Raw genomic sequence first — 22,598 nt, 5'->3', positions numbered from 1 at the left:
GAATGCCGTTTTTAGTGGCACCAGCACTTGTGACGTAGGTCTAATATGAATCTTATTAACTGAAGGAGTATACTAGAGAGAGAGAGAGTGAGAGATGGACTCTAAGTGTCAGGTGAAGGATGGTAAAATGAGAAGAACAGATGTACAGTTGCAACAGGGTGGAAGTGGAGTAGGTGCTAACTGGGAGGAGAAGAGGAGGTGTAGCGACAAAGGGGAAAACGGATTAGTGACAGTTCTTGAGAGCAGGCGTTCTCCATATTTTATCTATGGACCCCTTTGATTACTATTTTATTCTGGTGGACCCCCAACAGCCATTCAATGTTTAGAAACTAGTTTTATAGGGACTTCTTCCAAAATTCCTATTTTGTTATTCACACATTAACTTGTGTAAGTTGAACTATGTAAAATGTTATGGTGACACGCAAAAATCACCCAACACATTCTGTTGAGTGGTTGGCATTAGGACGGGCATCCAACAGACAGTTGGAATCCAGACAGCTCCCTGTTAGCCTGTTCCATGTCAAACCATCCAACCCATGCCAGCATAGAGACTGGACATTAAACAATGATGATGATGATGATGATGATGAAAGAAATCTTGCTGTTTCTTAGCATAAATTACATCAAAAGCAAAAGTTTCTCATGGACTCTTAATATAACTAATGTGGGTCCCAAATTTACTATTTTGTTTGCATAAACCCCCCAAAAAATTTTTAAGGACCCCCAGAGATCATATGGACCCTGGTTAAGAACCACAATGCTAGAGTAAAAAGGTGATAGGGCATATTGTATAGGGAGAGTGACTAGGACTATCCTACAGTATAGAAGCAAGTCTGAGACAGTGGGAGCAGTAACAACACACACACACACACATACATACACACACAGAGTTTTATATGACAGGTTTCTTCCAATTTTCATTGATGAAATCCAATTGCAAGGCTTTGGTTGGCTCAGGGCTAGAGTAGAAGACATTTAGCCAAGGTACCAGGCAGTGGGACGGAACGCAAAACCATATGATTGAGACATCAACTTCCTAACCACACAGCCATGCCTGCATCTACCTATGTATACAATCAACATAATCATTTTAATGTCCCCTTTTCTACTCTGGTATGGGTCAGACAAAATTTACTGAGGCAGATTTACTATGGCCAGATGCCCTTCCGGTCACCAACCCTTGCTTGTTTCTAAGCAAGGTAATATTTTCGCATGGCCACATATTTTACACTAAAGACTGCATACAAACAACCTCACTTGTATGTCAGTGATGCTTGTTTACAACCATCACATGATGTTTATGAAGTGTTTTGCTCAAGAACACAATGCAGTCTGGGAATCAAAATCATAATCTCACAAGGATAAAATTTGAAATTATGTAATTAAGGAATGAAAAGTTTTGAATGGTACAACATTGCACTATAATACAAAAAATGGACTATATACCTGTTGTAATTTAGTTATCCATAGTCTGATGATATTATAGCAATGATTCCATCTAAGAATATCTGGAGAAGGAATTGTATTCCGAAATATCATCGGACTATGGATAACTAAATTACAACAGGTATATAGTCCATTTTTTGTATTATAGTGCATTGTTGTACCATTCAAAACTTTTCATTCTTTACAAACAATACACAATGCTTCAAGTGAACTACAATACTCTCCTATGTTATCAAGGTTAGTAATTTAATATACACAAAAAATTCTAGTGAAATTGCCCTCTTTGATGTGAGAAAGAAAACAAGCCTTATCTGTAAAAACTTATATACTTAGTGGTAGACTTGGTTAGATTATACTATGTTGATGAGGTCTAGTAGAGTGAAACATGCCCACAGTTTTCATTTGCTAGCAAAGAAGAACCAGATTATCATCACTCTAATTATGCAAATTAACTTAAAAGACTGCTTCTAAATTTCTTGAAATTATCTCCCCCTTTCTTTGAGAAACACTTGCAAAACATCTGTCCTGGATCTTAGTATTTGGGGTTCAAATTCTACCTGTGGATTCAAATTGCTTACAAGTGGCCGGGGTTAATCACCCACCCATAGGATTACAATCAATCTATAAAAGCTGCAGTGGGAAGGGGATGATTGTTTTTTTCCTGGTTTATGTAATTTATACACACACACACACACACACACACACACACACACACACACACACACACACACACACAAGGAGAAGCAGCCAAGTTCCTGGCTTTAAGGGTATCATGAAAGACCTAGTTGGAAACCCAACCTTTCAGGTTCTTTTACAGGGCTTAGAAAAACTGAAGGACTGCTGCAATAAGTATGTGAATCTGAGAGGGGAATATGTTGAATAAAACCATAATTAACTGATCCTCCTCTATTTTCTTTTACCCAAAGCCAGGAACTTTTCAGGATGTCCATAAATTATCTTTCTAACTTCTACAATTTATCTAGATCTCTTGCATGCAACCAATGCAGCTCATGTGAAAGTGTTCTGATAGTTTTGAGAAAACTTTACTTTGCCAGGTGATCCACCAGCTGTCAGGTGAAACTCAAGTAGATTGTCATTACAGTCATTTTTAAAAATATAAGCGTATCTGCTTTCACCCACATACTCAATATCTGATTATGTTTGTATCATATATTGGGTTGGTGCATAATTATTGCAGCTTTTTTTCAACAAATTTTATTCAATAAAAGCAATAACAATATTTAACAAAAACATCTTTAAATGACAGTCTGACCGTTTGCCAAGCAAATGGGAAGCAGTAATTGAAGTAGATGGTGAATATGTTCCGGAATAATCATTTAAAGATGTTTTTGTTACATGTTGTTATTGTTTTTTGTTGAATAAAATTTGTTGAAAAAAAGCCGCAATAATTATGCACCAACCCAATATATTATTATTTTACAAACCTGACAAACACACACATATTCACACACACACACACACATATCATCAAATGTCTACTCTCCATGCTGGTATGAATTAGTCAGCTCATCACAGTTCAAGTCAGTTCTTATTGGGAGTCGATACTCTCATAGACCATGCCCATATATAGAATTTAGCTTGGTTTCCATGGCTGGATGCTAACCCCTTTACATAGTCTACTGGGTGCATCTTCTAATGGGACTAACACTAGAGAGGTTGAGTACACCTTTAAATTCAATTTGCCAAAATATTTTCGTCGCTTTGAGACTGCGACCTGATCACTGTGTATATATATATATATATATATATATATATATATATATATATATATATATATTATTTTGTTTAAAAGAGTTCCAACACTGTCTGTTTTTTATGTTTTATTTATATTCCTGCAAAACCAATGTGGGATATAGAATATGGAATATACAATATATAATATAATATACAATATATAATATAAAATAAAAATGGATGGTACTATGAATGGATGGTACTATGAAATAAAGTATTGAATGTCTTATTGAATATATGGAATATGTCTTATTGAATAGATGAAGTATTGAGTGTTCGATATAAAGGATTAAATATATAAAGGCGAATATGTATTTTCTATACCTTGTGGTATTTCATCATGGCCGGTATGACAGACTTTAACAGACTGTGCAGGAATATAAATAAAACATAAAAAACAGACAGTGTTGGAACTCTTTTAAACAAAATAATATATTCCTCTATACACAATCATACAAAACCCCTTTTTTTGTATTTACTTTTACTCGCATATATATATATACATACTAGCAATGTATCCCGGCACTGCCCGGGTGTTATGACCTACAGCCACATTGTATTATTTGTTCCTTTCTTAAGGGCAGAATCGGCACAGCTATAATATAGTGAACTGGGCTACTGGCATAACGGAAGTTATTGTTTGTTTAAAAGTGAAGTGGGGGAGGGTACATTTTGCATGGGTGTGCACGATAGTGCTTTCTGTTTTTAAGAAGGATCACAAAGTATGCATTGTTTCATCGTATAAAAGGGAGTTAATACGATTTTGCCCAGAAATCACATTTTCAAAATTTTAATTTCCCCATCCCCACTGCAATTTCTTAATTTGTAACTTTTTTCAAATTTTTTTTTTATCCATGTAGAAAAATACAGATATTACGAATCTGGGAAATATATATATATTTTTTAAAGTTTAATTTTCTTAAAGAAACACTCAATGCCCCTTCCCCCACCACACCCACCACTTTCAAAAAGCTAAAACCTCCTAATGTTTCACTTTTGTCCGATGTTTCATGCATGCATAGAATTGTACTGAAATAACAGACATGAAAAATACCAGACCACCATTAGAAAACCCAACATGCTAGAAACAACAGGTAAACGACATTATTTCTGAAGAAACGTCCCCACTTTCCAAAAAATCTAAAAATGAAACAATGAGAGTTTGTAGCTTTTTGAAAGTGGTGAGGTGATGGGTGGATGTTTGGGAAGGAGATTTTAGTGTTTCTTTAAGAAAAAGCGAAGAGATTCCTTAAAGATTTGTACTCTCTGTTTTTTTTCTCTGTGGATTACCAAGAAAAAAATTTTGAAAAAATTAAAAATGAAGAAATTGGGGTGGGGAGGAGGGAAATTAAAATATTGAGGTGTTTTGGGGGCAAAATCCTAATCTCCAGTATCAAAAGCATAGGAATCGGAAGAAATTTAGGAAAAAAGTAGGGGGGGGGATGCAAATGTCACTTTGGACATGCTAGAAATAACAGGTAAAAGACAGGATTTCCTTTAAAGTTTATATTGAAGACTGGGTTTTTGAATACGCTCATCATGAACACAAATTACAGAATAGAAAAAGGTTATTTTGATTGGATTTGAGCTGTAATTTTGTACATTCACACAGCAAGAAATAACATAATCCGTACAAAATTTTACCTAGAGTGTGTGTGTGTGTGCCAAAGGAAGTTATTTTATGGCATTCTTGCAATAATCTCATCTCTCCTACACATTTTGTTTAAGGTGTTAGAGTTTAATTTGAGGGAGATATCGCTGTTATTTCCATGTAGAAACTACTCCCTTACTAAAGATGAAGACCAGTCTAAGTGCAGAGACATTCCATTACAAAAGAGTAGATTAGATAAAAATTACTCCCTATTGTCAGAAAAAAAATTACTCTCTATTGAACCCTTATTCCGTCTGTCCAGAAAATTTGTTTCATTCCTTCAAACAAGCTGGTAGTATAAGAGATAGTGCTAGGTACAAGTCACTTGGGAAGGGTTTGATAGGAGATGAGGGGAAAAGCTGGCAGGGTTTCATTTACATAAGTAAGTATACTTAACCTCCATTTATAATAAGGATCTCTTTCCCTCCCCTTCTCTCTCTCCTCCTCCCTTTCTCTCCACTCCTCTCTTTTCCTTGCTCTCTCTCATTAGGAAGGACATCCAGCCATAGAAACCATACCACATCAGGGTAATCTTCCAGTATAGGGAGGTAAAAAAAAGTAAATGAAAATACAAGGGAAATAACTTACGTCTTACTAGTATCATCCGTACAACTCTGAAATGTGTTTTTTTTTTCCCACCCTAAAACAGCATGCAGCGGAAATTTTTCTTGTAATTTTTTTTTTAAATTAATCATTATAAAAAAAAAATTACAAGAAAAATTTCCGTCACATGCTGTTTTAGGGGGTGGAAAAAACACATTTCAGAGTAATACGGATGATACTAGTAAGACGTCAGTTATTTCCCTTGTATTTTTATTTACTTTTTTTACCGCCCTATACTGGAAGATTACTCCACATCAGAAATATTGGAGAAAGACACAGGCATTCAATGCATCAGATGCTATTGAACTGTCTAACCCATGCCTGAATGGAAAGCAGATGTCATAATAGGATGGATGTGTGTATATTAATATACCAGTATAAATTTTTTTCAAAAATTACTAAGTGGTTTTGTTGGTATGGCTTTTTGGAATGCTATAAGCCTTACAATAATATCTATGTGATCACTGCTACTTCTAGCATGCTAGACGTAGTTCAGTTACCTTGACGTTTGTTTAAATTAGAAATATATTACAACTATGATAAATTACTGAAAGAAATATTTACTAAGCAATTGAGATTTTTTATAAATTGAAGTTTTCAGGAAAATATATAGATATTTTCTGAACTTCCTTTTATTATATTTCAAGTTCACAAATTTAAATATTCGGTACAAGATAGTTTTTAACGAGCTTTTATTTATACGCTTTTTCATTTCATGCTTATTTCATTCGTTGTTTGCAATGTTTCTCTCACACACACACACAGACACACATGTGACTTTATTTCCTTTCCATCGTCATCTAAGTATTATCAAGTGAATTTGCTACAGGTATTCAAATATCTCCATGTGGTTGCTGCTATCTTTTTTGCAGGCCATCTTTCAGTTGTTGTCTCAGAAATGTCAAAATGAACAGCTGGTTTTGTTAATTAATTTCCATAAGAATTTTTTTTTTAATCTATTTACTTTTGCTTTAAAGTGAAAGAGAAGAGAAACTGAAAGATGTATGTATGTGTATGTGAAATGGATGTGTGTGTGTGTATGTGCGAGAGAGAGAGAGAGAGAGAGAGGGTGAGTGAAAGGGTGTGTTGTCATGTATATGTACATACATAAATATGCATACATCTTCTTTCTATGTGTGCATGTGAGAGAGAGAGTGCCACTTAAACATCACTCTCTATCTCTCTTTCTTTCTCTCTCTCTCTCTTTCTTTCTCTCTCTCTCTATCTTTCTCTCTCTCTCTCTTTCTTTCTCTCTCTCTCTGTCTCACACCCAGACATACATACAAAAAAGATTTATATGTATTTATGTATGTACATATACATGACAACAGCCCTTCACTCACTCACTCTCTCTCTCACACACACACACACATGCACACACAAGTCCATTTCATATACATGTACATACATCTTTCACTTTCTCCTCTCTTTCGCTTTAAAACAAAAGTAAATAAATTTAAAAAATTTACGGAAATTAACAAACAGCAATGACATTTATGTAAGTAAAAACAAAAGATGGCCTTTTTTGCACCCTAACATAGTTGGACTATCTTGACGTTTGTTTATAAAATAATGAAAGCAATATTCACTAAGGAAATGAGCACTATTATACAAAGAAATAATTAGATGTAAAATATCATAAAAAATTATTAGAACTGGGAATCAAATGTGGAAATATCAAGTGGCGAGCAGAAAACTACCCGGCAGGTGGTTTTTCTGCTTGTATACATAAAACAACTAGAACACAGACATGGACATGGTCGTGTGGTACGAAACTTGCTTCCCAACCACATGATTGCCGGTTCAGTCCTACTGTGTTGCACTTTGGGCAAGTATCTCCTACTACAGCCTCAGGTTGACCAAAGCCTTGTGAGTGGATTTGGAGATGGATACAGAAAGAAGCCTGTCACATATATATATATATATATATATATGTGTATATATATATATATATATATATATATATATATATATATATATATATATATATATATATATATATATGTATGTATGTATGTATGTATGTATGTATGTATCTGTGTGTGTCTTTGTGTTTGTCCCCCCCATCACCATTTGACAACCAGTGTTGGTTTGTTCACATCCCCATAACTTTGTGGTTTGGTAAAAGCAACCAATAGAATAAGTACTAAGCTTTAGAAAAATAAGTTGTGGTCAATCTATTTAACTAAATACTCTTCAAGGTGGTGCTCCAGCATGGCCACAGTCATGTGACTGAAACATGTAAAAAAATACAAGAATATATATATATGTGCTATATTTTATATACATATTAGGTCATTAAGTATGAAATTTGTAGTAAGGTATAAGGTAAAGTTTGACAGCTGCTCATTTTGTGCCATTATTATATTTTGACAGTTTTTATTTTTTGTTAGAAAGTTAACAATTCTATTTCTTTATTCTGATTCATTTTGTACTTTATAAAGTATTTATAAATCGTTTTTTGCTATTTTTGTTTAGAGATGGAGAAGTCGGAAATTCATCATCATCGTTTAACGTCCGCTTTCCATGCTAGCATGGGTTGGACGATTTGACTGAGGACTGGTGAAACCGGATGGCAACACCAGCCTCCAATCTGATTTGGCAGAGTTTCTACAGCTGGATGCCCTTCCTAACGCCAACTGTAGAAACTCTGCCAAATCAGATTGGAGGCTGGTGTTGCCATCCGGTTTCACCAGTCCTCAGTCAAATCGTCCAACCAATGCTAGCATGGAAAGCGGACGTTAAACAATGATGATGATATATATATATATATAAATATATATATATATATATATATATATATATACATATATATATATATATGAGAGTGTGTGTGTGTGTAAAACAAGTAGAACACACACACACAGGTACACACATACACACAATATAGTTAATTTTTTTTGTTTTTTTTAAGCCCTACTTACCACATTTGGGGTGGAAATCTGCGTCTGATTTCTTTGATAACAGGATCGTAGCAGGCTGATCTTTCGCTTCGGCCAGACTCGCTCCAATCTCTGACAAACTGCTTCAAGGTTGTCTTCACTCTATCCATGTCATACGATGTAGGCGGGTGTTTCCGCAGACCCTCCTCGCCCTGTAATACAGAAATCTCTTTCTAAAACACATTGGAAAGAGAAGAGGTATATATAATTGTATAAATAATGGCACTTTGGAAACAACTGAAGACTTGCTATTGTCTTTAAACTAGTGCACTCAATCGTTTTCAAACTTAGCTTGTGCGTAATTTCGTTCAGAGCAAGCAAAAGCAAATTTTTTCAAATTTTGTTTTTAGCATGTTGTTTTACTTGTTATTGTTGTTGTGGTTGCTGTAATTTTTGTTGTTGTTGTTGTCTAGTTCTAATCAAGCAAACCTATGACAAAAGGTATTCCAGCTGCAACCATCCTGTCTATGTTTTTTTTTTGTCTTTTGTTTGTTTATTTTTTCTTTTTTATTTGTTCTTTTTAAGATATGGCTGTGATTAAGAAGAACACTTTACAACCACATGATCTTGGGTTGAGTCCCACAGTGTGGCACCGTAGAGAAATATCATCTACTACAGCTGCAGGCTGGAGTAGATATAAATCTAACGATGTTTTCCTCTGTTTACATCACCACGAAATGGGTTTCGCAAGACTAATTTGGATGCTTCCAGTTCAAGGTGTTGCCTGCAATGACCAGATAGATGCAGCCATCTTTGTTTGATCTTCTCACTAACTTTCAGCAAGTCTCTAAAACGGCATTCATTTGTCACATGTTGTTGCCATCTGGAGCAAACACAGACATACTTTTTCAGTCCCTCTCACCCTTGATACAATGAAATATGCATGGTGTGACAGCTGACAGGAGAGAGGACTGTGCCAACATTGGAGCAGTACCCATTTTCAGTTACATACACTGGAGCAATGTAGAATGAAGTGCCTTGCTCAAGGACACAATATATCATTCAGTGAGGAAATAAAATCTCCAATCTCACAATTGTGAGCTGAACACTCTATCCATACACATATATACACACACGCAAGTCAATCAGTAGCATTTATTAAACCTTTTTGTTACCATATTTCTGTTGAAATAAACAGTCTTTGTTTCAATTAAACCATCTGGTACCAACCCACCTGAGACCACCCATGGTTCTATGATACAGACTTCATATCGATTTATTATCCAAATATCACTTTAATAACAACTTAGCTATTTTGCTAAATTCTTCGTTATTTTCTCAAGTAATTAAAACAAAGACAGTATATGTCAAATGAAATATGGTAATGAAAGGGTTAATTCTGAAAACAATAAAGAAACTTATTAAGATAACAATTGCAGCATGGAAGGTGTTTATAAGCCATTTAAAATAACATACAAAAACCGTTAGATTCACTTCAACATTTAAATTTCATTTGCCAAAATATTTTCTTCACTTTGAGATCGCGACCTGTTCACTGACAAAATTCTGTGCTGCAGAAATTCTGAGATGCAACACAGAATTTTGTCAATGAACAGGTTGTGGTCTCAAAGCGACGAAAATATTTTGACAAATTAAATTTAAATGTTGAAGTGAATCTAACGGATTTTGTATGTTATTTTAAATGGCTTATAAACACCTTTCATGCTGCAATTGTTTTCGTTCCAGCACACGGTCTCAGATCAGGTCACTTGCTAGGCAAGTACATCTCCATAACTTATTAAGATAATTCTGTCATTATTAAGCTGGTGCTTGGAACAAAGTTACATGGAATTTTGATGATAATTTTTAATTAAGATCATTTCAAAATAAGGAACTTGTAATGTAGAATCAGGTGAGTTTTAAGGTGAGTTAATATCAAAAGGGTTCGTTCTTATTTTTGTGTAGTGATCACCTGTGTTTATAACTCTGACAGTTTTAAGATTTAATACTTCAAGTGTTTGTCGAAGAGGTGCTTTAGCTGCTACCATTAGGAGATCAAGATACTACATAGAGGTACTCTTACTTTTTAATGTTTTATTATTGTTGTTGTTGTTGCTGCTGTTGTGTAGACACTCTCTCCACCCTTCTCATTAGTGCTAATCAAAGTTAGACCCATGGAATGAAGATAAGCAGGCGGTTGACTAAATGCAGTCTAAGTGCCCATTGTTTAAGGTACCGCATACGTCTACCTAACAGAGGATTATACTGCACATTGATATGCATCAGATTAATGCAATGAAATAGTACTTTTAGGATACAGTCTTGGACCCCTACCTAAACAATCACTCCTCCACCCCACAAAAAAAATGCCAAACACATTTACAATTCATTAGAAGATTGACTACTTAATGCTCTGCTGTTGGTATTTATGTTGGTGGTGTTAGTTATATTTCCGTTATTTCTTTAGTAGTGGTTAACTGTTTCATTGAAAATGCCAATTTAGAATCATACACATATGTTAGATATGACAATGTTTTATTGACATAGTAGATTATATTTTCATAATACTGTAGATTATATTTTGCTAACCTGACAGTGAAAATAATATTTTGTTAACCTGACAAGAAAAAATTATATTTTGCTGAGAATGAAAATGATATTTTGATGGGACTGAAAATAATATTTTGTTGACCTGATAGAGAAAATGTTATTTTACTGAGATTGAAAATGATATTTTGTTGAGACCAAAAATGATATTTTATTGGCCTGACATAGAAAATGATATTTTGCTAAGACTAAAAACGTTATTTTGTTGAGCTGACACAGAAAATGATATTTTAATGAAATTGAAAATGATATTTTGCTGAGATTGTAAATGATATTTTGAACTGACACAGAAAATATTTTGCTAAGACTAAAAATGGTATTTTGTTAACACAGAAAATGATATTTTACTGAAAGCAAATATAATATTTTCCTGAGATTAAAAACGGTATTTTGTTGACCTGACATAGAACATGATATTTTGCTCAGACTAAAAACGATATTTTGCTTGACTTGACACAGAAAATGATATTTTACTGAAAATGAAAATGATATTCTGCTGAGACCAAAAATGATATTTTGTTGACCTGACATAGAAAATGATATTTTGCTAAGACTAAAAATGGTATTTTGTTGACCTGACACAGAAAATATAGAGGGGCTAAACATAGAGGGGACAAACAAGGACAGACAAATGGATTAAGTCGATTACATCGACCCCAGTGCGTAACTGGTACTTAATTTATCGACCCCGAAAGGATGAAAGGCAAAGTCGACCTCGGCGGAATTTGAACTCAGAACGTAACGGCAGATGAAATACCACTAAATATTTTGCCCAGCATGCTAATGATTCTGCCAGCTTGCTGCCTTCAAGAACACAATGTATCGCCCAGTCCAGAAATCGAAACCACAATCTTACAATCATGATGCTGACACCCTAACCACTAAGCCACTCACCTCCACTTTGCACCCTTTTAAAGCCTAGCCAGGCTCGTGGGCCCAGTTTCCCGGTTTCAATGGCGTATGTGTTCCCCAGCTGGACGGGACGCCAATCCATCGCAGCTTTACTCATTTTTGCCAGCTGAGTGGACTGGAGCAACGTGAAATGAAGTGTTTTGCTCAAGAACACAACACGTCGCCCAGTCCAGGAACCGAAACCACAATCTTATGATCATGATGCTGACACCCTAACCACTAAGCCACACGCGTCCACTAATCGCAAATCTTAATGAAATACTTTCATTATATCCCTGCTTGAAATATGGTGCCATTGGGTGTGGCAACATGCCCAATACAACAACCACCAAACGCCACCGATTACTTTGACTCATCTCGCGGGGAAAGTACAGCAGGAGTCAGAATTTCAATGCTCATCCATTGTGCATAACTAAAAGTACATAGACACCAAAAACAAAAAGCAAGAGTGGCTATGTGGTAAGTAGCTTGCTTACCAACCACATGGTTCTGGGTTCAGTCCCACTGCATGGCACCTTGGGCAAGTGCCTTCTACTATAGCCTCAGGCCGACCAAAGCTTTGTGAATGGATTTGGCAGACGGAAACTGAAAGAAGCCCGTCATATATATGTATATATATATATATATATATATATATATATATGTGTGTGTGTTTGTGTGTCTGTGTTTGTCCCCCCACTATTGCTTGACAACCGATGCTGGTGTGTTTACGTCCCCGTAATTTGGCGGTTCGGCAAAAAGAGACCGATAGAATAATTACTAGGCTTACAAAGAATAAGTCCCGGGGTCGATTTTCTCGACTAAAGGCGGTGCTCCAGCATGGCCGCAGTCAAATGACTGGAACAAGTAAAAGAGTAAAAGAGAGTAAAGAATAAGAGCATCATGACAAAGATGAAATCCTCGTCTCACATGAGATTTCAATAAAACAAAACAAAACAAAAACAAAAAAAAACAGAACATCTATTTAGTGATTACAATTAACCATGAACAGGTCAAATGATCTCAGTCACATGACCAGTCACGTATTCTTCATGGCTATTTAACACTTTGTTTCCTCACTAAATGGCTTCTCTGATCACTCATAGAGCAACAATACATAAGCTGGGTAAACAATAACAGAGGTTCTTCTGTGCGTTACACGCTACCGGTTTGTGCTTACCATTTGGAACAGTTTTAATTAGATTATCATTTTATTTATTGTGTAGAGATCATCATCATCATCACCGTTATCGACATTGCCATAACCAGCACCACTGCTATAACTACTACTGCTACTATCATTGTTGCCAACACCACCAATACCACCACCCCCAGCACCGACACTGGTAACACTACCACAATCACCGACACTGCCAAAAATAACCAATACCATCACTACCACCACTATCACCACCACAATACCAACGCTGCTACCACCATCACTACCACTTCTACCACAACACCAACACTGCTGCCACAATCACTACCACTACCACCACTACCACCACTACCACTTCTACCACAACACCAACACTGCTACCACCATCACTACCACTACCACCACTACCACTTCTACCACAACACCAACACTGCTACCACCATCACTACCACTACTACCACAACACCAACACTACTGCCACCATCACTAAAACTACCACCACTACAACCACTACCACTTCTACCACAACACCAACACTGCTGCCACAATCACTACCACTACCACCACTACCACTTCTACCACAACACCAACAATGCTACCACCATCACTACCACTACTACCACAACACCAACACTGCTGCCACCATCACTAAAACTACCACCACTATAACCACTACCACTTCTACCACAACACCAACACTGCTGCCACAATCACTACCACTACCACCACTACCACTTCTACCACAACACCAACACTGCCTCCACCATCACTACCACTACCACCACTACCCCTACTACCACAACACCAACACTGCTGCCACCATCACTACCATCAGTGCAATCACTGCCACTACCACCACCACCAATATCACCAACCCCACCACTGCTGCCACTACTACCAACAATGCCAAAAGTGACCAATACCACCGCTACCACAACATCAACACTACTGCCACCATCACTGCAACCACCGGTGACTTTCGCCACCACCACTATCACCAACCTCACCACTACTGCCACTGTTACCAACAATACCAAAAACGACCAATACCACCACTACCACAACATCAACACTACTGCCACCATCATTACCACCACCGCTGACACTGTCACTACCATCACTATCACCAACATCACCACTACTGCTACTGTTACCAACACTGACCGCTGCCACCAACACCACCATTGTCACCACCACCACCACCACCACCACCACCACCACCACCACCACCACCACCACCACCACAACCACTGTTGCTATTACTGCTTGCATGTTTCCATTAATTGCTTTCCTATTACATCAGATCATTACTGTTTTAGAAACTTGCCAGTGTAACATTCTCTCCCTCTCCCCCAGTTGTACGGCCCTGTCCTGCAAGTTACTCAGTGACCCCACTACTGCTGGAGCCACATAAAAAAAAAGCACCATTCTGTTAAGTGGTTGGCATCAGGAATGGTTTCCAGCTGTAGAAACCATGCCGAAGCAGACATATCAGAACTTGCTGCAGTCTTCTGACGTACCAGTTCCTGCCAAACCCCAGCCAACCCATGCCAGCACGGAAAACAGGCATTAAATAATAAGAAGAAGAATAGTAATAATAATGATAATAGTAATAGTAGTAATAATGGTAATAATAATAATAATAATAATAATAATAATAATAATAATAATAATAATAATAATAGTCGTAGTAATAATAATTTCCCTAAAAGAAATGGAGAAACTTTCAAAATACAAAGACTTGGAAATAGAACTTGAATGTGGAATCTAAAAACAGAAACAATTCCTATAATAGTAGGTGCCTTAGGTATAATAAAAAAAAATTTCAAATAAATACATAACAAAAACACCAGGACTTACAAATATATATAACATACAGAAAATTGCACTACTGGGCACTGCACACATCCTACGCAAAACACTTTCAATACAGTAACCATAAGAGCACCACAGCAAACCACAGCACATACCCAAGGTACACAGAGCTGCACTCGGTAGTGAAGTGAAAGCTCGTTACAAAAATAAAACTACTGAACAATAATAATAATAATAATAATAATAATAATAATAATAATAGTTGAGATCGCTAAGATGTGGCAGATATGAGTGTCAAACATAAAGGTTATCCCTATTGTCATTGTACCATTGGGTTCAATATCACCCAATCTGAAAAAGCATTTGGAAACCTTAGAAATACCCTACAATCTAGGCGTATTGCATGAAGTGGCAATACTTGAAACTGCATGCATATTGCATAAAGTACTGCCTGTCTGAGGTCCTTGTTGCGACTTGACAAACAGTACAAACCCCCAGTAGACACAATATCTTCAATCAACAACCTCACGATATTGTATACTGTGCGACATCTATAATAATAATAATAATAATAATAATAATAATAATAATAATAATAATAATAATAATAATTGGGACGCAACCTTCGTAACTACACAGCTATGGTTGTGCCTATAAGTCACGCCTGAATTAATTATGCATTGTACGAGGTTACTAAAAGTGTTGGCATCAGGAAGAGCATCCGATCAGAAAAGAGACAGCAGAGATATAATCAGAAGTAGATCAGTTGCTGCTGTTTCATACCTGGTTGCTGCCTAAGTGACAAACAGACAACAAGCAGCACTGCTACTTTACATCTGAATAGCTCGCAATAGAAAGAACAATCTACACTACAAACAAACAAACAAAAAAAGAGCCAACAAAAATAGTAATTGATTCCAGAAAATACCAGTGCCTCCCCAATCATGGAGAACAATATATATATATATATATGTAAAACAGCACCAATAAAAATTGCTAAAACATAATTTCTTTACTGCGTCTTCACAGTGCAATCTTTCAGTCTGATTTTAAAGAATTTTATAGAACTCTGCAAAATATTGACGCTGTTTCACAACATATAAAGCTAATTATTGTGGTTTATTTATTTATTCCATTCATTTTAAAGTAATATTGGCAATTATATCAACTTCGGTTCAGTATATTCTTCTCCATTCTAAACTAATCCATACTTCAGTCTATTTTTAAAAGGTTTCCCCGTTACCAAATCACTATTGTTGTTTTTGTTGTTGTTAGCAGTATTACCATTATTATTGTTGTTGTTGTTGTTATTGTTAGGGCGGATTGCTGGCAGAATCGTTAGCACAATGGACGAAATGCTTAGCGGTATTTCACCCGTCGTTACGTTCTGAGTTCAAATTCCGCTAAGGTCGACTGTGCCTTTCATCCCTTCGGGGTAACGATATCATAAGTACCAGTTGAACACTCCCCCAAAATTGCTGCCCTTGTGGCAAGATCTGAAACCATTATTGTTGTTGTTGTTGTTGTTATTTTGAGGCAGTGAGTTGGCAGAATCATTAGCAAGCCAGACAAAATACTAAGTAGCATTTCTTCTGGCTCTTAACATTCTGAGTTCAAATTCCACGAATTCCAACTTTGCCTTCCACCCTGTCAGGGTCAATAAAATAAATACCAGTTGAGAAATGGGGTTGACATAATCCACTATGCCCCTCCCCCAAAATTTCAGGTCTTGTACCTATATTAGAAAGGATTATTATTATTATTATTATTATTATTATTATTATTATTATTATTTTTTGAAGGTGGTGAGCTGGTAGAATCGTTAGCATGCTGAGCAAAATGCTGAGTGGCATTTCATCCATCCTTATGTTCTGAGTTCAAATTCCGCCGAGGTCGACTTTGCCTTTCATCCTTTCAGGATCAATAAATTAAGTACCAGTGAAACACTGGGGGGAGGGGGGGGGGTCAATGTAATCAATTAGTCCCCTCCCCATAAAATTTCAGGCCTAGTACCTATAGTAGAAAGGATCATTACCTCTGCCTTAGCAAAGGCGGAGGTATTGTTTTCAGTTGTGTTTGTTAGTTTGTTTGTTGGTGGACAAGATATCTCAAGAACTGCTGGATGGATTCAGATGCAACTTTCAGGAATGTTTGGCCTCATGACTGGCACAAACTGATTAGATTTTGGGATCGATCCGGTACCGGACAAGGATTCTGGATTATTTTTCCTGTTTTTTTAGTTAATTCTTGAGAGTGGTCAGGTTCAATTTTAGTATTCTCGTCTGTGAGAGCAATCGAATTTATTTCAGATATTCTCATTTTAAAACTCATCTCCGGTTAATTGTTGAGAAGACTTTGGTGTTGCCTTGGCAGAGGTCTGCACTCTTTGAGTGCTCTTGTTATTATTATGTGAAGGCAGTAAGCTGGCAGAATTGTTAGATCACCAGGCAAAATCCTTAGCAGTATTACATCCATCTGTGCATCTTGGGTATATGCAGTGCTTTAGTTTTGTACTTTCTACTGAACTGAAAGCACCGTATTTTAATGTGTATAAGGAACCCATTTGTGTCAAAAGTTAGGTTAAAAAAATACAGGAGCTTCTTAGATATGGATAATCCCTAACAAAACCGTTTTTCCAAATTTTAAGCCCAAAATATTATGGGGTTCCTTATACACGTTAAAATACAATATTCTACATAATAATGAGTGCTTAAGTAAAAAGAGTCGGCTTCAGGAAGGATATCTGGGTATAAAATACAGCCTTGAATAATCTAATCTAACTCATGCTTTCATGGAAACCAGGTGTAAAAACAATATTGAGGATGATGATGATGATGACAATGGTACAGGCAATGGTTGTAGAGACTATAAAACATCAAACCTTTTGTTACTATATTTATCTCAAAATACACTGCTTTGTTTTAATTAATTCTGGAAATAATGAAGAATTTAATTAAAATAGCTTTGACATTATTGAGATTGTGTTTGGAAAATAAATTAACATGAAGCAAGGAATATGCATCACAGACATAGGGAAGGCTTCAAGCAGTTTGAAGAATGAGAGTGTGACTGACTGACTGCACAAGCCAGTGATGAACCCCTGCAGCCTTGTGAGGTAAATTACTGAGCATTTAAAAAAAGGTAAAGGGGGTAAACCCCTGCAGAAAATCCAGAGGGAGAGACCTTAAGGCAGATATACATGGTTACACTTGACCAATATCTGGCATATCCTGTGGATCCATGGAGGCTGCAAATGTACCATCTTGTCTTTCCTTCATGACATATCCATGAGTGGAGATGTGGTGAGGGTAATTGGGGCTAGACAAGGACCACAAGTGAATATGGTTGCTACATCGAGGACAGTTCTGCTTTTGCATGCACAGATATCCCAGATTGCATTCAAAAAAGGATCACTCACATGAATGGTATAAAGTCACTAGCAAATATGTGGACGGGAAGGAGGAGGGGAAGGAAAAGGAGGGGGTTCAGTCAAACAAATCAACCCCAGGACTTAATTTTTTTTTAAGGTCTGGTGTTTATTCTATCAGACTCTTTTACCAAACTTCTAAGTTACAGGGATTATAAACAAATCAACACCAGTTGGCAAGCAGCAGCAAGGGACGTGACTGTGTGGTAAGTAGCTTACTTACCAACCACATGGTTCCGGGTTCAGTCCTACTGCGTGGCACCTCAGGCAAATGTCTTCTACTATAGCTTCAGGCTAACCAAAGCCTTATGAGTAGGCTTGGTAGTTAAACAAATCAACCCTGATCTCTTTTATTGGTCTCTTGCTGAACTGCTAAGTTACAGGACACATCAACACCAGTTGTCAAGCAGTGGTGGGGGACAGATACAATCACACACAGACACAAGACAGACTTTTTTCAGTTTCCGTCTACCAAATCCATTCATAAGGCTTTGGTTGGCCCGAGGCTATAGTACAAGACAGTTGACCAAGGTACCATACAGTGGGACTGAATCTGGAACCATGTGGTTGAAAAGCAAATTTCTTACCACATAGCCATCCCTGTGCCTGCATAATATTAATATTACAATACATAATAGTGTATTAATATTCCTGAGCTGGTGGCACGTAAAAAGCATCTACTACACTCTTGGAGTGGTTAGCGTTAGGAAGGTCATCCAGCTGTAGAAACCATGCCAAATCAGACTGGAACGTGGTGCAGCTCTCCAGCTTACCAGTTCCAGTCAAACTGTCCAACCCATGCCAGCATGGAAAACAGACATTAAATGATGATGATGAAGATGATATATACATACATACACACACAAACACATGACAGGTTTCCATGCAGTTTCTGCCTCTCAAATTCACTCACAAGGCATCAGTCAACCCAAGGATATAGTAGAAGACATTTGCCCAAGGTGCTACACAGTGGGACTGAACCCAATATCACATGGTTGCAAAGTCAGCTTTTTAGCTACACAAGCCATGTCAGTACCTACAAAATCATTTATTAAAAACCTTGACAGGTAATTCATAAAATTAGAATAATTTATAGAGGAACAACAGCTGTTATCGATCTTACATTTCACCAGATGATTTCGCAATTACAGATTCTTCTAGCTACGTTCAAAAACAAACTAACAAAAGCAAAGAAAAAAAAAGAAGAAAAAGAAAACAGAAAGTAAGAAAGACAAAATAATGAGTTACTGATATCACACAGCTTAGACAATTCTAATTGAATAATTACCAATATATCTCTAAGACAACAGAGTCGTAGCTACACAATAAAATTGGGTGACCTACAATCAACTGAGAGACAGCTTAAAATGCAGAACTCTGAAAGTCAGTTTACTTCACATACACATCATTCTGGGTTGATGCCACAAGATGCGGGGCACCTCAAGAGTCTTGTCATAGCCTCAAATCAACCAAGACTGTGAAATTGGGTATATAGGAACTGTACAGAAGCTTGTCAGATTTACATATATATTATATCTGACTGGCCCTCGTGCCAGTGGCACATAAAAAGCACCCACTACACTCTCAGAGTGGTTGGCATTAGGAAGGGCATCCAGCTGTAGAAACTCTGCCAGATCAGATTGGAGTCTGGTGTAGCCATCTGGTTCGCCAGTCGCCAGTCAAATTGTCCAACCCATGCTAGCATGGAAAGCGGACGTATGATGATGATGATGATGATATATATGTATATATATATATATATGTATATATATATGATGAGAAGGTGCATTATTCAGTGGTTAGAGTATTGGGTTCATAATCATGAGGTAGTGAGTTAGATTCCAGGACTGGGCTGTGTGTTGTGTTCTTGAGCAAGACACTTTATTTCACGATGGTCCAGTTCACTCAGCTGTAAAAATGAGTTGCGACGTCACAGGTGCCAAGCTGTATCGACCTTTGCCTTTCCTTTGGATAACATCGAAAAATACCTTAGGAATGAGAACCCAGGTTCAAAATTTCCCCAAGACACCTGATGAAGGCTGGAGGGTATATCAGCCGAAATGTTGTGTTAACAACAAACAAGATGAGGACAAATATCTGTCAAATGTAAATAATGTAGATCTCGTTGGATATATAATTTAACGATGCAGAGGTAAAGCAATGTGTTCACATGATGTACTTCGCAAGACTGCAAAATGCTCTCTCAACAACTCCTACAGACCTCTTGCCGCTACTCATTACTCATTATAAGAGTTCGACTAGTCCATTCTTTCAATCCCCCAGGGGTGTCAATGACTCTCACTACAACACCAACCCAACCATATGGTCTCAGATTCAGTCCTAACCCCCAGCACATCACCTTTGGGAAAATGTGTGTTAGTTACTAACTCGCATCACAATCATACAAGCAGTGTGCTTCATTTCCAATCTCCCCTGAAAACATGTCTGGCCAAGTATGGGAGAGGCAGGGATAATATGACCTTTCTTGGTTACAGGTGAGGGTTGGCGTCAGGAAGAGGAGATAATCTGTCTCAACATATTCCGACTGAGCCACACAAGCATGGAAAACTGGATATTAAGCAATGATGATAATGATGGTAGTGGTGGTGGTGGTGGTGGTGGTGGTGGTGGTGGTGATGATGATGATGATGATGATGATGATGCCCTTCTAATCACTTAACTATTTTAATCACCTTTCGCAAAGCACAGAGATTACCCTGTGCCTATTCTAAAACTGGGATACATACCACAGTCAAATACAGTGAAAATAGCAGAAATAATTTATGGTAGCTAATTTCAGAAGCGAGACTAGTAGCAGACTCTCTGCAGTGTAGCAGTTTACAATCTATTACCATCACAACAACCATGATGACAAATCAATAACTGGTTTTGCTGTGCTAGCACAGTTTAGTCAGAGAGTTATGTAAAGCAATGTTTTGCAGGTGGATGCTCTTCCAGTCACCAACCCTTATCTGTTTCTCATGTACAATTTTTACTGTTTTTGTGTTTTGTTTTTATACATTCAACTGGTCTTCAAAAGCACAGAGCGACCAGTTGAAATGTCAACAAGGAATGTAAGCATCATTTACCGGTTTCACTCATATGGTAACATACACACACACACACACACACATACACACACATACACACATCTTTTACTTGTTTCAGTCATTTGACTGTGGCCATGCTGGAACATCGCCTTTTATTACATATATATTTTTTCTCTGTCTGATGAATTTCTAATAGGAAATTCCTTACATGCTTATCAAACATGTAAATCTTTGTAATTCTTATTAGCATATGAAACATGTGTAATGGAGAATAAATACCAAAAAATTTCCATTTTTCTGTTTTGTTATACAATAATTCTACAAATAATATTTCCATAATTCTCAAATTTTAATATGCACTTTAACATACAGCAGTAACTATGGATAACTATTGATTGTAATAATAGAATAACCAGATGTGCTTCAAGAGGCAACAGCTGGGATTTACGCTACCTTTATTATATATATATATATATATATATATATATATATAGGTTAAATAAAATGAGACAACAAAGCCAAGGCAGTGTAAACTTTCTAGGACATTTTATAAAGAGATGGGTAGTCTTAGAGCTGTTTCAGGGATATGAAAGATATTTCATTAACAGAGACGATATGAGAATTAAATAAAAGGAAATAGTAGAGTTCAGTAAAAGAAGTTATTTTGGAAAGAGAGAGATATAAGAAGTATAAAGAGAAATATAAGAATAAAAATAAAGATATATGTTGGATGTTAAACTTGCCATTCTATTACCCAAGGAATGTGTTGTGTAGAATGGGTAAAGAGGTTTATTGTCCATGGTATGTAAGTTCCAATAGGAGTTCGTATTTTGTTATTACAAATGGATAGTATGCAGGGATTAATTTCATGTGGTGTTCATTCAATGGGATCTTGTAAGGCAGCTGTTTAGCAATCATCATCATCATCATCGTTTAACGTCTGCTTTCCATGCTAGCATGGGTTGGACGATTTGACTGAGGACTGGCGAACCAGATAGCTGCGCCAGGCTTCAATCTGATCTGGCAGAGTTTCTACAGCTGGATGCCCTTGTTAACGCCAACCACTCCGAGAGTGTAGTGGGTGCTTTTACATGCCACCAGCACGAGGGCCAGTCATGTGGTACTGGCAACGGCCATGGTCAAATGGTATTTTTTACGTGCCACCTGCACAGGAGCCAGTCCAGCGGCACTGGCAACGACCTCGCTCGAATGGTTTTTCACGTGCCACCGGCACAAGTGCCAGTGAGGCGACGCTGGTAACGATCACGCTCAAATGGTGCTATTTACATGCCACCGGCATGGAAGCCAGACA

The 22,598-nt window shown here is 37.1% G+C and overlaps 1 protein-coding gene across 2 annotated transcripts in view; it reads right to left on the bottom strand.

Moving 5' to 3' along the window:
* The window catches only part of LOC106876185 (protein-L-histidine N-pros-methyltransferase CARNMT1-like), a 182,716-nt gene that overhangs the window by 130,493 nt on the left and 29,625 nt on the right, over window positions 1-22,598 (bottom strand). Inside the window, exon 3 of one of the 2 annotated variants that reach the window (XM_089356628.1) lies at window positions 8,383-8,570. In XM_089356628.1, coding sequence (XP_089212754.1) covers window positions 8,383-8,570 — 188 coding nt within the window. The remainder of the gene's footprint in view (window positions 1-8,382; window positions 8,571-22,598) is intronic. The other variant, XM_089356630.1, reaches the window with a different exon arrangement.

Source organism: Octopus bimaculoides, chromosome 8 (assembly GCF_046866305.1).
Source record: "Octopus bimaculoides isolate indiv1 chromosome 8, ASM4686630v1, whole genome shotgun sequence".
NCBI lineage: Eukaryota > Metazoa > Mollusca > Cephalopoda > Octopoda > Octopodidae > Octopus > Octopus bimaculoides.
The sequence above is the reverse complement of the archived record's forward strand: the minus strand, read 5'-3'. Positions and strand labels throughout refer to the sequence as shown.